Raw genomic sequence first — 21,613 nt, forward strand, 5'->3', positions numbered from 1 at the left:
TTTTAAGTACATCCCGTTGTTTTAAGTTACTTGGTTAAACATTTACATACAGTTAAAAAAAATATGACATAATTTAGTCTAAAAGAAAATAGGCTGAAATTATTTACTTATTTTTACTGTTGACACTATTACTGCTTCAAATTATTGTTTAATCGACTTCATGTTTATATTGTATAGAGTTATATATTTAATCAATTTAACAGGCCTACAGTTTTGACCCATAAAAAAGGAAATTAAAGACTATTTCTGTTAAAACAGTTTGCTTGCAAGTACCTATTTAAAAAAGCTTATCAACGTTGTGGTTTTTGGAAGATTTGACGTATATGGTATCAAATGTTCTAGTGGTGTGTTGTTAATTCGTTTGGAGCTCAATCACCAGTAGAGGGCGCCAGACACAATCAATAAACTTCACGAAAACAAGATTCATTTTTCCCCACTCTAAAATGATTTATCACGAGTTAAATATACAACTTCAACACCATTATTAAAACAGCCAACACTCTATAATGGAAATGATAATCCGTGACAGTAGTATATTGAAAACAAACTCCCCAAAAGTGTGACCCAAATTATTTCCATCACAGTTCAAATTGTTGAAACGTCAAGTGTCGCTTTTATCTGCATTTAGGCTTGAAAGATCAATGAAGATGACTGAAGATGTGACAGTATATGATATCATGCCAGTGGAATTCATTGCTAACATAAAAAAAAAAAAAAATCTTAGTGAGCCTCTCAAGCCTTGGAGAAAGTGTGAATTACATGGAAATATACACATTGATCATTGCACGTTTGATTTCCCCAAATCATTTCATCCAAACACACAAAATGAGTAATAAACATGTGAAAATAGCATTAAAATATTTTGGGAAGACAAGAGTTACATATTTAGGTTTGCACTGGAGATCTTCAAATGTTTAAAATGCTTAAAATGTAACATTTTGGGGGACATTTATTTACATTTCTTTTAACTGTATTCTGCACTAAGTCACATTGATGCATTTGCTAAAAGATGTTTTCTTTACATCTGTTTGGATTCTCCATCATCCAGGTCAGCGGCAAAGGTGGAATCTCGGCAATTATGCGATTAGCTGACGGTTTCCTCATGAGATTCTTGCAATAAGGTCCAAAAAGTTCATTTATGTGTAAAGATTTTGTATAGCCTATTTTTAGAAGATGACTCACACTGCAGTACAGACCCTCGAGGGGGTCCAATCCCACACATACATCTGGCAGCTCACGTTTCTTACTCCAGTCTCCATTCGGTACTGGAACTATAAGAGTATATTTTAACATCATTGTCAACTTAATACTCGCAGCTGTCGTCGATTTGGCCCCACACATAAATCAAAACATCATCTTATCTCATGAGAGCAAGTCAAACATTTCATTGAGAATTTAGAATATGATGCATTAGGATGTATTGGACACAACATTAGGTACATCAGCGCAATCTAATCCATCGGAAAAAAAAACAAAATTGTTTGTTATTGTGGTTGAAGCTTGCATTATATCACACTGACAGCTGTGTGTAGAGATTTGGCCCCGCATCCAACAAAAATAAGACAATCATAATTTTAGAAAACACCTCTCGGGATAACACTGTGAAGCAAAAGTGGGTTGTTCTGAATAAATATGAGGCAGGAATTTTGAATACAGCCAAACATTCAAAGTCGAACGTCCCAAAAGTCGCAGAATTTGGAGGTTCCATTGCAGCAGCTGAAATGAGAACAAACAAGTGTGCCTAATGTTGTGGCCAGTGAGTTTATTCACTAATTTTGGGGTCGGTCATTTTGATGATTTGGTCAAAAATGAACACATTACACTTAAAGCAAGAATCCTTCATCTGAAACATCACCGAAATGTTCATGCCATTCGAGATGACTGTAAAAAAAAAAAAAATGTGCGTTGGCTCAATAAATGTCAGCAAAAACCCTGTACAGCAGGCGTGGGTAAACTACGGCCCGGGGGCCACATGTGGCCCGTTAAATGTTTTAATCCGGCCCGCCGAACTTGAAAAAAATGAAATGAATAAACCTTGTTAATGTTTTATTTTCTAAATACTGTGGTGTGTCAAAGGCATATTTTGTTGTTATGCTTTTGTTCACTTTCATTGAAAATTAAATATTTTTTTTCTCCAATGAGGCGAGGTGACCAAAACACTCCATCCATCTGCACCTGGTCCGGCCCCTCTGTCAAATTTTAGCACCGATTGTGGCCCGCCCATCCAAAAGTTTGCCCACCTCTGCTGTACAGGGCCGCCTTGCTTGAGCCTCTTCCAGCTGACTTTGGGCGAATGGCGGACGACACCCGAAAGCGGTCCCAGGGCACATACAGACGCCGTCACTGAACGGGAAGCGATCCAACGCTGTCCGCACACACAAAGCAAGAGCTATAAAGTGTTCATATCTCTAACGACCTCAGCCGGCACATTCACTGCACTTTGGGCCAACTGTGCAGACAGCGGCAGAGGCTACAGTGTTTTAAACCATGTGCGCGTGTTTTTGTGTCTCAAAGACAAAAATAACTTTCAATGATGATCAAAGCGAGGACACAATCGTCCCGTCTCGATATTAGGGACGCGTCCAATCTGTTCTGGGCAGGATATACTCTGTCGCTGAGGCATCCAGGCAGATCAGATATCAGTGCTTCTAGGAAAACATACGACAGACATAATGGCCCCGCCTCCTCCCCAAGACCACTTTTTGCACAATATGGCTTAAAGTGTACAAAAATAAAGTTGCTATGTAACAGCCCTGAGTTTTTTGTTGTCCACCGGTATCCACATCCGGACTTTCAACCGGCTGCTCCACGCCACCAGCTGGAAGTTATCGTAATTCATCGTCCTCTGGCAGGCCACGCTGTCACCTCGCAACTTCCTGGAATTCCTCCCCCCCCCCCCTCCAAAACATATCAAGTCTCCAGAAAATATGGAGAATATTCTTCTTCTTCCACATATGGAAGGCTTGATGGGCCGAGTGCCACCAGGGCGGCAGGGCTGCGAAGGAGACCCGTGCCGTAGGATTGTTCCTGACCCGATCCCAAAATCTCTTTGGCGCCACGGGGACCCCCACCACCACCACCATCGCCATCGCCAGCACGAGTCTCAGTGGTTCTTTTCCATCCAGTCCCAGCTATCATCGCTGTCCTTCCTGTTGCGCTCGGCCTCGATGATCTCGCGATACCGCCGACGGAAGAAGCCCATCTGTCCCAAACAACAAATGTTAATTTTTGGATTGAAAAGGACAAGCGCGAGTGCGTTTACCTTCCACAGCAGCACAGCGAGGAGCAAGAAGATGAGGATCCCCACCAGCAGACTGATGGCGATGATCCAGCCCACCACGTAGCCTCGGGGCTCCTGACTGTGCAGCGCCTCGAAGATCAGCTGGAAACACGCGTACACACTGAAGGTCACGTTTGTTAACTCTTTCAATGCCGGCCATAAAAAAAAAACATAAAAAAAAAGAGCGAACCCACCGAGTGCCAGCCAGTTTAGAAAATTCAGACGGATTTTTCATGGCTCATAAAATATTGTGTTTTATAAAAATGTAAACACAGAAACGACCAGATGAAAAGATTAGACTCTATCTTATTTGTACATTTTTTCCTTTTTTTATAATCAGAAGTGGAATATGGTTTGCTTTCACGCAAAATTTGGACAAAAACAAAGCACAAAACAAACTTTTTGGGGAAAAGATCAGTGACTTGATGATCATTTTTTCTTTATTGACGTTTTCTTCACATGTTAAGGGCGGTGCACGGTCATCATCAATCATGCACTCCCTTTTTTTAAATTTAGAGTCTCCACATATCATAATTCATTTTTCTTTACAGCTCAGATCAGGTTTGGGTTGCTTCCCTGAACGTTCACCTCTTGGCTCATCCATCATTGTCAGCAAGGCCAGATTTCTTAAATGAATTCAAACTGCAAGATGTCACCACACGAGATTTGATAAGCAAGCCCTCACAAGCACTTTGAGTTTTGGTTAACTTTGTCACAATTACTTGGATTTCCACCACAGTTAGATTCACATTTTTGCTTTGGGAATAAAGTTATTTGATATTTGTGTGCGCAAATCATTTCCAACATGAATACTTTGTTTGCCTTCATGTATTTTTATTGCATTAGTTTGGATGAAAAGAGAATTCTTCTGAAACAACTCAAAGCCTGAATTTGTACTGGCATGAGATCATCAAATTTAGGATCATGAGATGCATTTATTTATTTATGCAAAAATGATCTCGGACAAATGCAAATTTGATCCATTTTGTCCGCTTTGCCGGTTGGCAGGAGCGCTCCACAAGTACACGAGAGGCACGACGTCATCGTAAATGCAGCTGCTTTGCTCTGAAGTGCCGCCCGGCTTTTGAAAAGTCAAATGTGGCGTGCATGGCGAGAGAACACAAAATGAAGATAATCTCGCTCTTGAATAGTTTCTCACGTTAACACCTTGGCTCAAGTCATGCTGCGAGAATTCGACAACGGCATGGCCAGATGAAAGCGCTTTTGCTCGCTGCTGTTTTTGCGACCTGCAATCTGTTCATTGTGGGAATGCGAGGTCCCATCAAAAGTTCATAAATGGTGGATTTATGTCGGTGTGTTTTCATCAAATGAGTGACGAGAAAGCCAGCTTGCTGGTCGGCTGCAAGTCATGCAACCTGGGACCACAAATCAGACTTTGGAGTGTGTGTGAGTGTTTAGTATTTGATGTTGGTGGATGGTGAGCGGGGTGGGGTGGGGTGGGGCGGGGGGAAGCACATCTGGAGGTCCGGGTCAGCGAGCCGGCAGCTTGGTCACTAACGTAATCATTTGAGAGCTGCGACCTAGAGCATCCCGGGTGCTCAATTTAATCATGACGGATCTTCTGAGCCATTCAATCAGCACCCAACTATGGGGGGGGGGGGGGGGGGGGGGGCGATTGTCCTTGTCCGCACCTGAGGCCCCCATTAGACACATGACCGACTGACAGCAAAGCGTAATGTGACATATTTTCACGTGGAAGTCGTCAGCAGAAATTAAAAAAAAGTCTCAAGAAGCACCTTCACGCTAATGATTGCGTAATTACTAAAAAAAAAAAAATACAAACGATATGAGGATGATCAATTCAAAAGGTCTAACCATCCATTTTGTATAGCGCTCGTCCACGTTAGCATTCTAGCTGGGCTGGTTGCTACTCCAAAGGACAATTTGCTTAAAACATTTCCCATAACATGAACTTATGTTTATTTTTAGTGAGGTTTTAAGGTATGCATCTCCGAGAGCTCCCAAGCCACAAACCTCACTGTGAACACTTCTTATTGGAGTTTAAACAAACACATTTTCACATCAGCCTCTTCTGCACGCTTTGCAGAACAAATCTCCCACCCCAGAGAAAAAAAAAAAAAAAAATGATGTGCATGTAGAATATGTTTGTACTCACAGAGATGTCTTCTGGCAGGCCTTTGGGAACCTCCACCGTCCTGTCGTTGACTTGCACATGGCCTCGCGTCACAAATTGAATCATGGAGGAAGAATCCTGCAGAAATAACAAAATTGCATTAAGGTCGCATCAACTTGCTCGCGACTGACAAACTTTTCTTACCGTCTTCAGAATTTCCGTATTGAGTAAGAGCTTGATATCGATATTCAAAGCTTCTTCTTTCAGCTGCGGCCCCAGACTACACGAGATGGTCATGCACGCTCTTCCCGGTCGGTCACAGTCCTGACACAGATCGTAGACGAAACGTGTTGAACCGACAACAAGATGGCCGCCAGGCAAACGTGAGCCCGGAGCGTCCTTACCAAGACTTTGCGACCCGATTTGGTGAAAAAGGCAAATATAGTGTGGAAGATGCTCTCTCGGTCTTGGGGGATGGTGCAAGGTGTCGGGTTCCGATGTGGGGTGCAGTTTCCACGGTTGTCGGCCACCTGAAAAAAAAAAGGTTTCCTTATTGAAGCATCACAACAGCAAATGAATGCAAGTTTTGAAGGAAACAAATCACAATGAATGATAAAGTTGCAAAAATTGTCCAACAAAAGTTTTTGTGACCTAAAACAATCCCATTCAGGGAAGACAGGACACTTTCCCAAACGAGAAGTTGTACCCCTCCTAAACTTAGGGTCATATGGCGCTGCCAGGATGGACGAGTGGTCTAAGGCGCCGCGTTCAGGACCCAGTCTCCCCAGGAGGCCTGGGTTCGAATCTCGAATTTCCCCATTGTGGGACTAATAAAGGGAATATTATTATTTAGAGGTAGCTGCTTCACAGCTCAGCCCCCCCCCCAAGGGAACACTTCTCCTTTGCCCCTCTCGTCAGACTGCAGGTGAACCTCTGAAATTCAACCACTAATCAAGAAATCGCAAGGTGACTTAATAACAAATGAGGCAGACTCTCCAGGCTTTAAAAAAAAAAAAAAAACTTCCACAATCAAAGCACCGGAGGTTGGACGCTTGTATGGAAAATCAAGCATATAGTGTATGAATGAGCGTTTTTTGTTTTTTTTTCAAACTTCCTGTGTGCTCTGCTGCCACCCAGCACGCCGGACCGCACATTTTACTACCGCACTTTCTCATGTGCTGCCTTCATCCTGCCATCGCTGCTGTGATGACTCATCGGCCCTAAACCTGCTGGATTCTTCCTCGGGAAAACGGTATTTACATGTCAAATAAGCAAGATTGAGGGATTTGCATGGAAAATGTACAACATATGGAGCAGCAGCCAAGAAAGTGAAATGTCATAATCAAAACAAACAAATGCATTTAAAAAAAAAAAAAAATAGGAATCTGCAAGTGTGCAACTGTTTGGTGTCCCTCAGGTGACCATTTTGAAATGTGGTCCCAAGCAAGGATGGGATGGTGCAGTAGCCTACTCCACAGGTGTCCCATTCCCATTCCGTGCAAGCCGTCTGATCCCTTCAAAGTGATTCCAGATGGGCTCACGGAGGGTGGGATATAGTCAACCCCGTCCGCCCATTCGGAGTAAATACAATTAACAGCTTGAGCTCCCCCATGAGCTACCTCAATGAAAGGGCCAACGTAAGGGTTAAGAAAATATCCAAACCAACTGGGAATATAGTGTTCCTTTCACTAAACGCAAGATGTTGTGAAACCAAATGATTGTCTAGCGTCAGTAGCAACATCAACCGCTTGACTTTTCGCCTCGCACCGCAAGATGTCAGACAGACATTGAATTGGATAAATGCGCGCAAGATGTGGCCGCCTGCAGGTGAATAAACAAACGGTCGATGCTCTGCTTCTGGAAATTCAATCAGTGTCGCCATCCACCTGCGTGTCAACAATGTGGAACATATCGGCTCCGTTGCCAGCCAGCCGGTTGGGTATCCTGATGTCCACAGTGGAGCCCGGCAGCCGGCTGGGCCCGTTATTTATCACCTGGAACGCATCGAGGAGAAAAGACATGAACACACACGGGAGGCTAAATAAATACAGATGACGGAATGTGGCGACTGCGCTGGCGATACCTGGAAAGTCACATTGAGCGGCTGGAAGCTGCACTCCATGTCTTCGAGCTGGACGAAGCGCGAGGCGTCGATGGAGTTTCCATACACAAACGAGTTTGGTGTCACCACACTGCAGAACGCAGGCAAAATGATGTGGACATTTTTTTTTAAGTGTATGATTTATATCAATGTTAGCTCTCTAGGAGCATCCTTGCATACTGGAGTCGTTGAGATAAGAGCCAGATGCGCTCTGATGCCTCCCTTCGCGGCGCAGACAACAGAGACAGCGAGCCTTATCAGATGTCAAAGTCGTGGCGGATCCAGTCTGTTTTACATCTCGCTCCCTTTCGCCCGGTGATAAAACATTCGGAGATGAGGCCTTTCATGTTCATGTGCTCGTCCAGTGTGACAACAGTACTCCCTTATTTCCCGAGAGCCGGCGAGCAGGCACACCAGCCACATAGACCGTTCCACGCACGTTTAAGGTATTCGTGTGCGTGTTTTTTAGTTAATTGATTTATTTTTATTTCTTACCCTGAAATTGTTGTGTCAGTCTCATGAATCAGCGGGATTGACAGATCCAAAATATTGTCAGAGAGTTTGTGCTCCGGATTGGCACTAAAACAAACAAAGAAGCGGTTCAGATAAATGATTTTGAACACATTTTTAACATGCATGCAAGATAAAACTTGACGGTAGACACACAGGCTAGCAATTGTAGTTTGGCGCGATCATACTAAAGAAGTGCTTCTATTAGTTTGACAGCTCATATATGAGCACGATTTTGGAGCCGTACCCGATGAAATGAACATACCTCTTTGCTTGCACCAAGAACTGCAAAGTGTCATTTTCCCCCGAAATCTGACTGGTGTCAAAGAGGACTGCAAAATGATACTAAAAGAAAAGCAAAGACAATTCAGTTTCCGACTGTCTTGAAACGTTTTCAAATACTTCATCACAACTTGCTCACTTTTGTCTGTGCTCTCATGAAGGGAAATCCCACGCTGCATCGGAGGAAGTCAAAGTCGACGAGTTCGCAGGAAATGCCCATCTCTTCCTGAAAAAAGAGAGATAGGAGTAGTCGGGGAGCCAGACGGACTGGAGACAGAGTCGCTGACATGGGAATTGTAAAAAGGAAGCCATTTCAAAGACGAGAATCTAATCATGACAGAGCAATCGCTTCTGATAAGAGGTGACGTTTTTCAGTGGCAGACAAACAATAGTGTTGCTCCTCCTGCACATTGCGCTGCCAACAAACTGGCAAGACTTTCTACAAATTTGGTGATTTGCTCAGGTGATCATTTTCACCCATTCATTTGCAACAACATTTGTCAGAGCGATGGACTGCTCAAAATGTCTCGTTTTGGTTCACCTCAAAGGTGTTTGGTGAGGTCAGGTTAATGGACCTCGCATTGAGCACCAAAGACATAAAATGGCCTCCCATCCCCCTTCCCATAAAGATGGAACACTCGAGTTGTCCAAAATGTGTTCATGTCAATGTATTCGAGTACCGCAAGAAAACCCACGGAAGAATTGGGAGATCATGCAGACTCGTTTGAATGACTTTTTATGTTCATTTTGGTGCTAAGAAGCAGTGGGATGACAGTGGAGCCCTGCGGCACTCCCGATTTCCAAGGAAACACTCGACAATGTCAAAGTGATGCACGGAGATGCCACCAAAGCGGTCCAATCAAGAGGCAGCACTGTCAGCCATCTTTTTGGTTTTGTTTCTTCACACAGGAAGACCTCATTTGAGATTCAAACCTCATCCCACAACTGTGTGGCGGACATAATAAAATCGTCAAATAGTGTATGAGAGATTGGAGAGGTCGAACGAGCGATCGGAATGTTGTGGCTGGTGTATATTCTTACGAATTATTTCATTTTATACAAGATCTACATCGTACAAAGAGTGTGCAAAGCAGAGATGGCGTGCACACACACGCATATATACTAATCTCAGCGGGTGGGTAAGTTGGCCAAGCTCCAGGCTGTGTGTTTGGAAGCTTGTCTAAACAATCTGGAGCTCCACCGGCTGCACTGTCTAAACATTCAGGCCCTGACCCTTCGAGCAGTAAGGATTCTGTTCGCCAAAGGTTCATTGAGAGGCTTTTGGCCGAGCCCGTGTTGTGGGAGCACGGACGAGGGGCAGAAAATCACAAGTGGAAAAAGGCAGACTGGCCCTCCTGGAACATTCTGCGGGGGGTCAACCTTGGAGGAAGTCTGAATGCATGTTGCTGCCAAGTTTGAAGAAGCCTGTTGGAAACCCTTCCAAAAATGAGAAGGAAATGAGCTGCAAGGGCAGACACTGGTGACATATTTGTATGATGCTGACTTCGGTTCTGCTGATTCAGCACGGTGTGGCACGGCACCTCAGCGTCATGAACTCAACTGAATCACTCGGTACCGAGCGCAAGTGGCAATGACGGAATTTCCTCTGTGCAAGCACCGCCCATCCCGTGCGGTTGCACATGCAGTGCGCGAGGGAAGACGGCCTGTTTAACCATCACCCACCTGGCAGTCCTTGAGCAAGAGCAGAACACGGACATGGCGTGAGGTGCCTCCATGGGGAGAACAACCACAAGATTGTTTGTGGAGCACTTCTTCACGTTCTGTCGCATGCTTACTTTCTCGGGGCTCACATGAAAACATACGCCACGCACTCACAAATGGCTTTGGGACTGTTTAGTGTTCTTTAGTGTCATCCCAAACTTCGAATGGACGAAACACATCAGGATGACAGTTCACAGGTGGTGCTGTTTTTTTTGGCCATCACTCCAGCCTCGGTATGTATACACACACATTTGGATTTACATGTCGTTTACGTGAACATCTCGTGTCATGGAGTCAAATTACTATTTGTTAGACATTTTGGTCTTTTGGCATGTTTGCTCGTTTAGAAATTTCTTAAATCCATGTCAGGTTCAGGAGTTCTACAACCCTGCAGTTGTGTGATTAGAAATGAAAGTGCACATGGCTTCGAATAATGAGCACAAATTGCTGTACAACAAAAACGTGCATCTCACAATTTACCTTCAAGTCTTACAATACAATACAATACACCTTTTTTTTTTATGAAATAAACTGGCTCATAGATCTAAAAATGCATCTAGAAGTTAATGCAAGAGGACAATTGTATAAAATGAATTTTTTTTTTCTTTTTGTATAAAAAGAAAGAATGAACAAAAACGGAAGCTGTGAGGCTGCTGCAGCTCGACAGGAGTCTCAGCAAGCGATTGACTTCCAAAGCTTTCTGACAGCTTACGTTGCAAGAACAACAGCCAGCTAAGACCCCTCACTCCTCAATCTGGGGCGCAGACAAGTTCATGCTGGGTTTACTGGAGAGAATTGCCTCTGGAGAGGACTGAGAGTTGGCCTCAGCTTTGCATAAATAGAGCGCGTATCAACACTTTGGTTTTCTCCGGCAGTAATTAGAAATGTCTTTAAGAGCATTAAATTGGGTCAAAGGATTGCTTGTCGCCTCTTCATAAAGTTAGTTTCCACTCTCCTCTGTGCGGCAGGTCACCCGAACGATCAGGTTCTTGCACCAAATGAGGCTCTGAGACTCCTGGCAACTCGATAAATGACGTCAGCAGGGGACATTAAATGAACTCGGGCACTCGAATAACACTCACCTATATCTCAGGCTCCACTGACATTTAACTTCATCTTAATCGTTATTCTCTATCATTGAATGTGAGCTTTCATCCGTCGCTTGGTTCTGAAGTGAGCCTGCCGACAGGATTTGGTCTAAAAAGCAAACTGATGGGGCGTCTCGTTGAGCCGGAGTAAACTTGCTTGCTTCCTCTTCCCTCTGGCGTGAGCGGAGGCAGATGTTGCCACTGTGAAATCCATTTGCTTTGAAGAAAATCGCTCCTCCAGGTATCGAAGGAGGTGGCGGTGGCTTGAATTTGATTGTGAAGGTGACATCATGATGAATTTCCATCAAGCAGAATCGCTTTAATCAATAATCTTTTATACGATGATATTGCCAAGAAGCACCGTGGGAATTTGAAGCATGTGCCCACGTGGGAACTTCTGCATTTTCTCTCCTACTATTTAGCTTAATTTTATTGTATAAATTTGAACCCGAGAGGTAAATAGTAGAAGGGGGAACAGTATAAAGTATATATTTGATATGGACAACTGCCCGCAAGGCAAGGAACTCACCTTTTGCCAGAAGTTGATATAGAAAACCTCTCGCGAGAAGTTGAGATAGACGTTGGTGTCGTAGGCGTCGTCTCCGGCGTTTGAGATGGTCAAGTTCAACGAGACGTTTCGTACTCCACCCAGTGCCAAATGGGGCCCGATGTGTGCCCTGATTGAAACACAAAGAAAAAAAATCGAAGCCAATGAATCTGTTGCCCAAACAACAAACAATCTCGCTCAGTCTTGCAAAAAAAAACAAAAAAACAACCTCAACAAACAAACTCTTGACAGAGAAAGAGTTTTAGGAAATTGCAAAGAATTTTTTGATTAATCTTCTGTATTAAACTCCAGATTTATATCTAATGTTGTGTCCAATGACTGTTTTTCCTAACCTAATATTGTTAATTCCATGCCAGTTTTTGGAGCACAAAATTTAACTCATTCACTGCCAGCCAAGTAAAAAAAAAAAAATATTTGACATCTTTAGCCGTCAATGGCAGTAAATGAGTTATGACACACACTGTTGCTAACTCAAGTCACACAACAGTAAAATGAATCCAAGTCGCCAACGTTTTGGAAGGCTGCAGTACGTGGAGGTGTCTAATCGTCTTGCATGCCAACAGGTGGTTTCCACTTATGTAAAAGAGAGAGGATGAAAGTCAGAAAACATCTGTCTGAGCATCGGGAACATTTTTCCACAGCTACATAAATAATATAAATGACAAAAAAAAAAAAAAGAACATCTGAATAGAAGCTAGCAAGAGCTCTAAGACTAAAGTATGCTAATGATCTGCTTCATGAATAAACTGGACTGGAGTTTAGTTTAAAAAAAAAACAAAAAGAAAATTGTCAGCGAGTGTTCATACGCCATAAAAAGAGAGGGAACTCCCTGTGCATGGATAAACATATGGACGCCCTCCAAGCATGCGTCATGGACCCACACCCACAAGGCTGATGGCTCCTTGTTACAAAAATGTCCAAAACAGAACGTGAACAATGAGGTAGTAGCTTTTGTTTTTACCCAGACAGCAACAGCTTCCCATGGAGACGCAAGTCCGCCGCACAGTCGTCTGACAGGCAATTCTTCTCAAAGCAAGTCTGAGGAGATAACACAAAAGTTCGCAATGACTTCCTCCTGCGTCTAGGGGGCAGTGTTGTGTTGATGTTGTTGTTGGACGCTCATCAACAGGAAGGTCAGGTTATTTATGCCCGATCGCAAACTTTGGCATCAATCTTTCTTTGGTCAGGCTAATCCATACTGAGAAATTCTACGAGCAGCAGATCAGAATTTATGTTTAATGTTACAACGTTGCTTCATTTCAGATAAATTGAATTTGTGGGTGTTGAAAGACATAAATCCTTCCTACTTTTTTTTCAAGAAGTGCAGCTCATCTTGGAAACATGTGGGCCAGGTTAGAGGTGGTGACAGTGAAAATAAATGAATCTGTCTCTTGGATTCCACTCCCCCCCAAAAAACAAAAAAAAACTAACACGGACAATAACAAGCTCGTAACCACCACAGAAGAAGAAGTGACGTTTGGCTTTTCCCTGTCAGGGGTTGCCACAGCACGTCACTCGCATGATTCGGTTGGCACAGTTTTTCCTCAGGCAAGTCAGCTATTTTTATCCGGGACGCTGACCGAGACTTGAACCCACGGCATGTGTGTGAAAGGCAGCAGCAGGTAGTGACGTATCCGAAAGGGACGACACGACCAGTGCAAGCTGCTAACCAGCAAACTGGATCTGAATTTGGTTCTTTCCTTGAGAGGCTGACACAACAGCGCCTCTGCTGGTTGCAGTCAAGTAGTGCACTCCACTTGGCTCACTTTTGAGGCGCTGCCTGTTGAACCGTCATCAAATTGGATCCTCAATTAGTTTAGCTTTGATGTTGGAACTGTTTGTAATTTGGTTGCAACCGTAATAATTTGCTCCGGCCACAAAAACAAAAATTCACTTGCATCACCGCTTGGAGAAGCCACAACAAGACTTGGCTCAAAACGTCCATGTTCGGAAGTGTCTTTTACCTCATTTCTCACTGCGATCTTGTTTCCTTTTCTCCACCGAAGCACAGGGGTGAGAGCAGGCAAGTCTCGCTCCTGGTGTCCACTGAGTACATGCTTCCCAAGGCTGTACGCCACCTCAAACGAGATGGCTGTGAACACGTCCTTCACATCCTTCTGTTAAAAACAACAACAGCAATCGCAGTTACAAGCTAGTAAGATATACAAGCCGCAGTTTTCTATGTTGAAAAAAATGAGTTATTTACAGCATGTACAGAACCATTTTGTACTGTGAATGTACATAAAGCTACATAAACAGATGGTTAAAACACGGCGACAACTTTGCTAATTAAAACGAAACAGACCCACGAGGAAAAAAAAAAAAAAAATCGAGATATATTTAGCGTATTTTATGAACTATAGCGCGCCCCCTACTGGTGACAGAAAAATCCACAGAAAAGCTGCACCGTAGTATTAGCCGCATGGTTCAAAAAAGTAGCGTCTTATAGTCGGGAAAATACGCTAATCCAACACTCGAGGAGATGTAATAAAATGCAATTGGATTTTCAAAGGACATCAATAGCTGCCGTGAATTCTTGCAAAACAAGATCATCTCAATTGCTTTTATTGTGTGATTTACGCAACTCATCGAGACAATTTTCACCGATGACGACGTCCGGACGAATCATTCTTAATGCATGAAACATTTTTTTTTAACCTGATCGTGCCTTGAGCATTCAGTGGCTTAATCAGAGACCACGAGAGAACAGTTTGATTTGGCATCAGCTTTGGAAACATGTTCGCCAGAAAGAAAATACAGCTACATTTGATCAACTCATATCTTCATTAGATGACAGAATAATACGGAAAACTTTTCATCTCCTTTGCCCGTTATATATAAAAGGAGAGGGTCAGGTCACACTGTCTCAAAAGTCAACAGCAGAACCACGCAGAGGCTTCATCAGTAATCTAACGACAGCGAGCCAAAATCCACAATGAAAACACCCTTTATTTCCGGGCATCACGCACACTCACTTTTGCCCACTTTCACAACATTTTCCATTGACCGCCCACCCATCCTCTTTCCTCAGACAGGCACGCAGCCAGTCTGGGCTTTGAACACAGTGAGCATCACGAGTGCGGAACCCACCCAGCTCGTCACCAGTCAGAGAGTAAGAGCAGGAAACAGCACTCATCAAAGCGGGACAAGAGAAGATTTGGGTCGGCTTTTGGGAAGCGGTGGAGCACGCAGATAAAGACCTGGCCTCACTTCATTATTTGGTTGCCGACAACACTGAGTTGCTCGTGCAAAAAAGAGCTTTGAGTAATGACTGAGCCTGGATTATTGTGATACTGTACATACAATGAAAACTTTGCCTCTGACGCCACATAATTTGGTGTTCCACTCAATTTTAAAGCAAAATTAAAGTCCAGCCATCAACAGATGGTAGCATTTCTTACATGTACTGTATTTTTTATTATAAAAAGAAATAAAATAAAAAATAAACCAACCAGTGAAAGAAAAATCCACAAAAAAGCTGCACCGTGTGGTTCGAAATCAAGGAAAAAAGTAGCGGCTTATAGTCCGGAAAATACGTTAAGTCTGAATAATTATCAAGCGTATTTTAATGTTTTGATACCACAGTACAAATGTTGAAAATAGTGATGACGATAAAATAAAACATTTTACAAAAAATATTTGGTCTGTACAATACGGTATGGTTAAAAGGACAATAAGTTGAGAAATGTAAAATTAAAAACTAAATAAATAAAAATAAACGTAAAATGGGATGTACACTACAAATGTGAAGAGACTCCCCTCCCAGGAAAATGAAATTTCATCTACATTTACGCTCACACTGTAACAATTAAAAAACATGCGTATCTGTCACAGCAACAATTCTGAATATTTCAACGCTGGGTCTCAAATTTTCCAGCAGTTTCTTTGCCCCTCTCAGTCTTTGCATGAGTTCCCTTTGGCGACTTGGTTGGACACCAAATGAGCAAAAGCAGATTCATCTTAGGTCACTTACCCAGTGTGCACTCACTCAGAATTACTGATCAATAACAATAAAGCAGCTGGCCAGAGACAGAGGTCAGCCTCCAATCCGTCAGCGGACGAGATTCACGCCGCATTGGACAGAGATTGTTTTGTGTGCGCTTTGCAAGCTGTTCAGTTGGACGGCGGTGTTGGAGTCAGCACATGAAAGATGGCGGCCGACTCGCCTGCAAAAGTCTCCACCCTGGCAGCCATTAAAGCAGCATGCTTCTAACGGCCCCTGTGTGAACCCAACCCCCCCCCGGCCCTCCCGGGAGTTCATTGCTCGGGACTGGAGCCCCGAAAGTCCCGCTGCTTATCGCACATTTTCACAAGCCACATGAGAACGAAGCGTTTAGGACAGAATGAGGCAATAATGACTCGAAATGCGGTCTTGGTGAAGGAGTGACTTTTAGGACCACTAAATGCGCATAATCATTCGATTAAACCACCGCGCTTTGAAATCTCTTTTGAACGAACATGTATTATTTCTCAAATTGAGACATTTTGACAGAAGAAACGCAAGCCGGCTGACTTGTTTACAGCCGGCTCTCATCAGACGTGCTGGAGGCTGTTCACAAATAGGATGCAAGTCTTTCATATTTCACTTATCCGTTGATCAATGCTCCCAATTGCCACCACACCCCCGGAACAAACAGCCCCCCCCCCCCTCGCCCCAAACATCACACACAAGAATTCCGAAGCGCTACCTCACGTCATGTTAAGTGTTTGACACGAAACAGTTGACAGCCATCTTGTGAGAGGCCGTTCTTACATGAAAGGACTCCACAGGGGGTCGGATGAGAACGTTTCTGGGAATGTGCTGCTTCTTTTATGAAATACGTTGAACTTTTGCGGAACAAAATTAGTCCATTTGAAGAAAGATGTTAGCCTGAGAGGATACAACTCGTCTCGGTCGGATTTGACTTGATTGTTATTCATTTTTCATTTTCTGGGAAATTCAGCTTATCTGAGTTTTTGGTACACTACACAAAGAACGAGATTAGAAATATGGAGAGTGTGTGATGCCTTGCTTGAGCAAAAGTAGTCAAGAAGCCGAATAGCATTTCTCTAACAGCGAGATGCCATTTTTCTTTTTTTTATTTTGAGGCTGGACTGTCGCCCATTAGCTTGAGTAGCGACACGGTGGTATGTGACATATTCTCAAACATCTTCGCACAGGAAGTGGAGTGTGTTGGAATTTTCAGGGGGGTGTTTTGTTGCCGGATCATCTGACAACTCCTGTGACACGGCGCTTGACCTCAGTCAATAGGATTGCCGTTTCATCCCCGGCTGACGCAGCAGCATGCAAAACGAGACACGTCCATTGCTCGAGAAGAATTGCTTGATGAGCCGAGGCAGCGATACTGTTGACTTTTATATTTCCTCAAGGGAGTATCACAACAAAATAAAAATAAAAAAAGGACATACATTTGATTAACCTTTCCACTCAAAATAGGATGAGTATAAAACATTCATTTAACCTTCATTCTTATCTAGATTGCGTTAACAAGCAAGAGCACAAATTGGTCTGTCATTATGCTTAATGATTTTCACGATTAGGTCAACCGTAAGATGACATTTCATAATAAATAAAGTTTAGTCATCAGACTATTTTTAGAGGCTACAGCTTTTATCCGTGACATCAGTTTGATTTTTATCCGGCTTGAGTCACTATTGTAATAAAATTTAAAAAAGGGTTGTGCATAGTAACTTTTTTCCCTTAATAAAATAAGTCTCTGTGTGGATATCATCACCAGGAGAGTTCTTAAAAAAAAATCATCACCTGATTTAACAGGCCAACAGAGGCCACAAAGATAAATTTTTTTTAATTCGCTCTCTCTCTCTCTCTCACTCAATAAATGAATAAATAAATAAATCGTAAGTGTAATCCCCTGTCGCCATCTCACTGACCTCGTAATGCTTCCAGTCACACTGAAACCCAGCAGGAAGTATTTTCTTTCCAACTATCCCTTGGCCGCTGCAAATTCTCAAACCTAATATGACAAAAGTACATGTTGCGACAGTTGTGTTTTTCTTTTTCCTCATCTTTCCTTTCCATAAAGGGATGTATGCACGTCGTGAAATCGCAGGCGGCTTGCCATTCTTTATGTTATGAAAGAAAACAGCTTTATCGACAACACCGCCTCACTCCGGAACAAAGTTGGAGGCAACGCTCGGTGTTTTTGTTCACACTCAGAGCCAACGTATTTGCGATGCGCTCACTCTACAAGCGGACATAAACGCAACGTATGTTTGCACTCCAAAGAGTTCACTGAATGCCAAACGCCACCTTTTTTTATCCCTCCAGAAGCTCTGATGCATGTTCATTTGATGGTAACAACCCAAGCGTCCCCCTTCTCACGTTGGAGAGGATTGGAGCTCCACCGCAGCGGTTCTATGGGAGGAGTGACGTCAGGCCGCAAGACGCTCTGATCTTGAAACGCCTCAAATGCACAAGAGCTCTTCTTTCAGCCAAACCCTCAAAAGCATATGCTTGGATTCTGCTCATGGGAAGTTTTATTAACACACACACACACACAAGTCCTTATTAGGACAATAGACATTCGGTTGACTTGACGCTTGAGGCCCTTTCATTGGACAGGCTGGACGCCAGGCAATCTTAGCCCAAATGGAAAAACCTTTAGAGCTAAGTGATGAATGAATGCAGCCGCTCCAACGTTAGCGTGACGTGTGTATGATTGCAATAATGCTTCCAGCATATACTGGACTTTGGCGCAGAAATGTGAAGAGAAGTGGTGTGCTCCACAAGAACCACAATCCAGCTTGAAGACGTGAGAAGTCTGGACCGGAATAAAGAAACAGGAAGCGGTGTCTTGGGAAAATGATTCTCGGCTGATGAAGCGCGGTAGGTTGGCATCGAACTGCCAAAGTGATTTTCATGAGAATTCGGTCCCAAAACACTCTAAACATGTGAGAAATGTCCATCAATCTCCACCATTTATCTCGTTCAGGGTCACATCACAAGCTGGAGCGCAACGCAAATCATTGGTGGCTAAGTGAAGCAAAGTCAGAAGTTCTTGTTGATGCGTTTCATTTTGTAGCGCCGCATACTCCAGTCAGTACGAATTGACGAACACGTCAAAGCAAATAGCGGCCACCTGCATGCATGCAACAGTTGGCCCGTTCGCTCAGACTCAAGGACAGAGCGACTGGGCGGGTGCATGTTTAATTCCAGCTGCTTATTCCGCTCATTGTTTGCCATTTCATGACGTATTGGCAGATTCTGCACAAGCATAAGTTTGAGTTTATGATCACATCAGTTTCCGACTTCCTCTGTGTGAAAATGTTGTGTCTGGACAGAGTATTTGTCTTTTGAAAGTGTGTTAGAAAGTGACAATGTTTACCACAAAAAATAAAATAAAACTAAATAGCAAAATAGCACAAATTCACTTGTAATTCCAAGGCCGATGACAAAAATAGCTTCCAAGCCAGCAAAACATGCACTTGGACTTTGGACGCTAGCGAGGCATTGGAAAGTCCAGCGTTTGCTCGGAAAAACTTCAACAAACATCCAACACGCGGTCAAACATTGGGCCCGTCTGATGTTCGTGGCCGAGGTAGGTCGAGATGTTTGTCCAGCTTCAGGCATTAACCTGATAACCTCCACAACCTGCTGTCCATCACAACAGAGTGAACCTGACACAAGCCAAACAAACCGAACATTGCAAAAGGCCATTTGGGAGCTTCTTCAACCGATTATTAAATCAACTACTCAAGTTGTATTCAATTGAGTAATTTCTGAATTTTAACAGGCAATACGACCTACAATGGGAGGTTTTGGTTGTATATCTTTTCTGTCCTGGGAAACTCACAATGGGACGGGGAAATCCTCTTAACGTAAAAATATAAGCATTTAAAGTAAAGCAAAGGAAAAATGTGACGTAAAAATGAAAACAAATGGACAAAAGTGTTTTCGCACCAAGAACACGCCATCAGAGAAACTCTCGTTATCTTGAATAAGATGGTCTAAGTCAGGCGTGAGCAAACTACGGCCCGGGGGCCACATGCGGCCCGTTAAATGTTTTAATCCGGCCCGTTGAACTTGAAAAAAATTGAATGAATAAACCTTGTTAATGTTTTATTTTATAAACACTGTGGTGTGTCAAAGACAGATATTTTTGTTCATTTTCATTTATAATTAAATGAATTTTGATAATGAGGTGAGGTTACCAAAACACTCCATCCATCTGCTCCCGGTCCGGCCCCTTCTGCCAAATTTTAGAACCCATTGTGGAGCGCCAATCCAAAAGTTTGCCCACCCCTGCTCTAAGTCTTCTCTTTATTTAATTGTTTAGCATTTGGCAATTTTCAATTGAGCACCTCCTAAAGTGCAGGAGTGGAACAATACGCAGATTATGGTTATTTCAAACTGGAGGGAAATAAAAAAAAAACGTTTCAGTGGTAGCGGACATATTTAACACAATACTTATTATCCCTGAAAATGCAAATTAAATCATAACCTTTTGCGCAATAGAGCGTTGCGAGATATCGTAACGCTGTGTTGAAATACGTCCCATGAGCAAACACATATTTCCTCCCCTCTTGCAAGAAGCTGTTTCACAAGTGAAATATCTGGCATGCGCATTATTAGTTTGTAAAACGACCGTCAATTTGCAACTTGAAGTCACGATTTCTTTTTTTTCCAGCAACAACTGAAACGCACCTTTTTGCGTGTGATGTCTCGGCAAAGTCGAGCCAAGAGAGACCGGCCGGCTGCGCATATAACCCACATTTCTACTTCGGCAAACCGCAGCTGGGTTTCATAAAAGAGGAGAGAGATAGGTGCCTGAAGTTCCTGCTAGAAATAGGAAGATGGAATAAGCTTACTGGTCAAACATACCAAAATCATCCGCGTTGTTATTTTTACAATGTTCCATCAACAGTCACTTGAGTCAGCGCCAGTGACCACACTTGTGTTCTCGACGATCAGAATGTGAAAGACTGACAATCGCCTATAAATACACAGATGTGTTTTCTCACAGCTTTCTCATTCAACCCTCCCGCATTGTTTTATTTTCCATCAGGACTATTTTCAGGATCACAGGATTTCATTCTGGAAACGACCCCGAAGCGGCACAGTAGCGGAATCAAGAGGCGAGCTGGCCAAAAGGTTGACGATTACTGCGTCAAACATTCCGCAAATTCTTTAGCCGTCATCGTTATCATCATCGTCGGTCTACGACCTTTGACCCTTCACTGAGCTCGACGGTAACATGGCCGATGAGCGTACTGTGGAGTCACGTGCAAGAAACGAAAAAAAAAAAAAAGGAGCAGAGTCCAGATGAGATCCTTTTAAGGAAGCCGTTTGGGTTCTTAACAACGGCTAATCAAATCGAGCCAGGGCATCACGACAGCAAGTATCTCAAAGAGCTCATAGAAAAGGAAACTCGATAATTGTGTCCAAATAAACATTTTCATTTGCATGCGAGCAAGCGCTTTCATGAAAATAATTCACTGAAGGAGCCATAATTCTGTTGTTGTTTAGAAACGGAGCCCTCTAAAGACTTCCTCACTTTTGAGAAATTCACTTCCTCCAACATGGTGATTCACTTTCATCCATAAACAGGAAGTTGATTATCGCCACACTCGCGCAACCAGTTAAAGCTGCCCGAATGATTCCACAATACTGTTATTAAATGACTCTGGCGCTATTTTGGGGAAATTTCGGGGGGGGGGCGGGGGGGAGTTGTGCTCATCGAACAGCTAACGGCTTCTGAATTGTAAAAGAAAGAAGCCGGGAGGGATGGCTTCAAAAGTGCCGTGTTTGTGTTTGAGACTGTTCCATCCCGGTGATGGACGAAGGCTCCAGATGCTTCCTGCAGCTGATTTCGTCACTCAGCGCAAACGCCTTTGGCCGCTTCTGCTTGACTGTTGTCATTGGAGACATTTTCATTATTTACGGGCCCAGCCCAGATAACGCACAAAGCCAATTCCACTCAATTCATCCTACAAGAGCTCTCCCTCG

At 43.3% G+C, this 21,613-nt stretch overlaps 1 protein-coding gene across 1 annotated transcript in view; it reads right to left on the bottom strand.

Annotated features, from left to right (window-relative positions):
- Positions 1-422: 422 nt before the first annotated feature.
- The window catches only part of itga9 (integrin, alpha 9), a 39,820-nt gene continuing 18,629 nt past the window's right edge, over positions 423-21,613 (bottom strand). Inside the window, exons 16-28 of the mRNA XM_088305170.1 lie at positions 13,611-13,763; positions 12,608-12,684; positions 11,608-11,755; positions 8,408-8,494; positions 8,252-8,331; positions 7,972-8,055; positions 7,459-7,567; positions 7,262-7,369; positions 5,780-5,905; positions 5,580-5,699; positions 5,418-5,513; positions 3,263-3,382; positions 423-3,202 (exon numbers count right to left, since the gene is read on the bottom strand). Coding sequence (XP_088161296.1) covers positions 3,104-3,202; positions 3,263-3,382; positions 5,418-5,513; positions 5,580-5,699; positions 5,780-5,905; positions 7,262-7,369; positions 7,459-7,567; positions 7,972-8,055; positions 8,252-8,331; positions 8,408-8,494; positions 11,608-11,755; positions 12,608-12,684; positions 13,611-13,763 — 1,407 coding nt within the window. The 3' untranslated portion in view covers positions 423-3,103. The remainder of the gene's footprint in view (positions 3,203-3,262; positions 3,383-5,417; positions 5,514-5,579; positions 5,700-5,779; positions 5,906-7,261; positions 7,370-7,458; positions 7,568-7,971; positions 8,056-8,251; positions 8,332-8,407; positions 8,495-11,607; positions 11,756-12,607; positions 12,685-13,610; positions 13,764-21,613) is intronic.

Source organism: Idiotropiscis lumnitzeri, chromosome 9 (genome assembly GCF_059441095.1).
Source record: "Idiotropiscis lumnitzeri isolate Australia: NSW breed Sydney's pygmy pipehorse chromosome 9, RoL_Ilum_1.0, whole genome shotgun sequence".
Lineage (NCBI taxonomy): Eukaryota > Metazoa > Chordata > Actinopteri > Syngnathiformes > Syngnathidae > Idiotropiscis > Idiotropiscis lumnitzeri.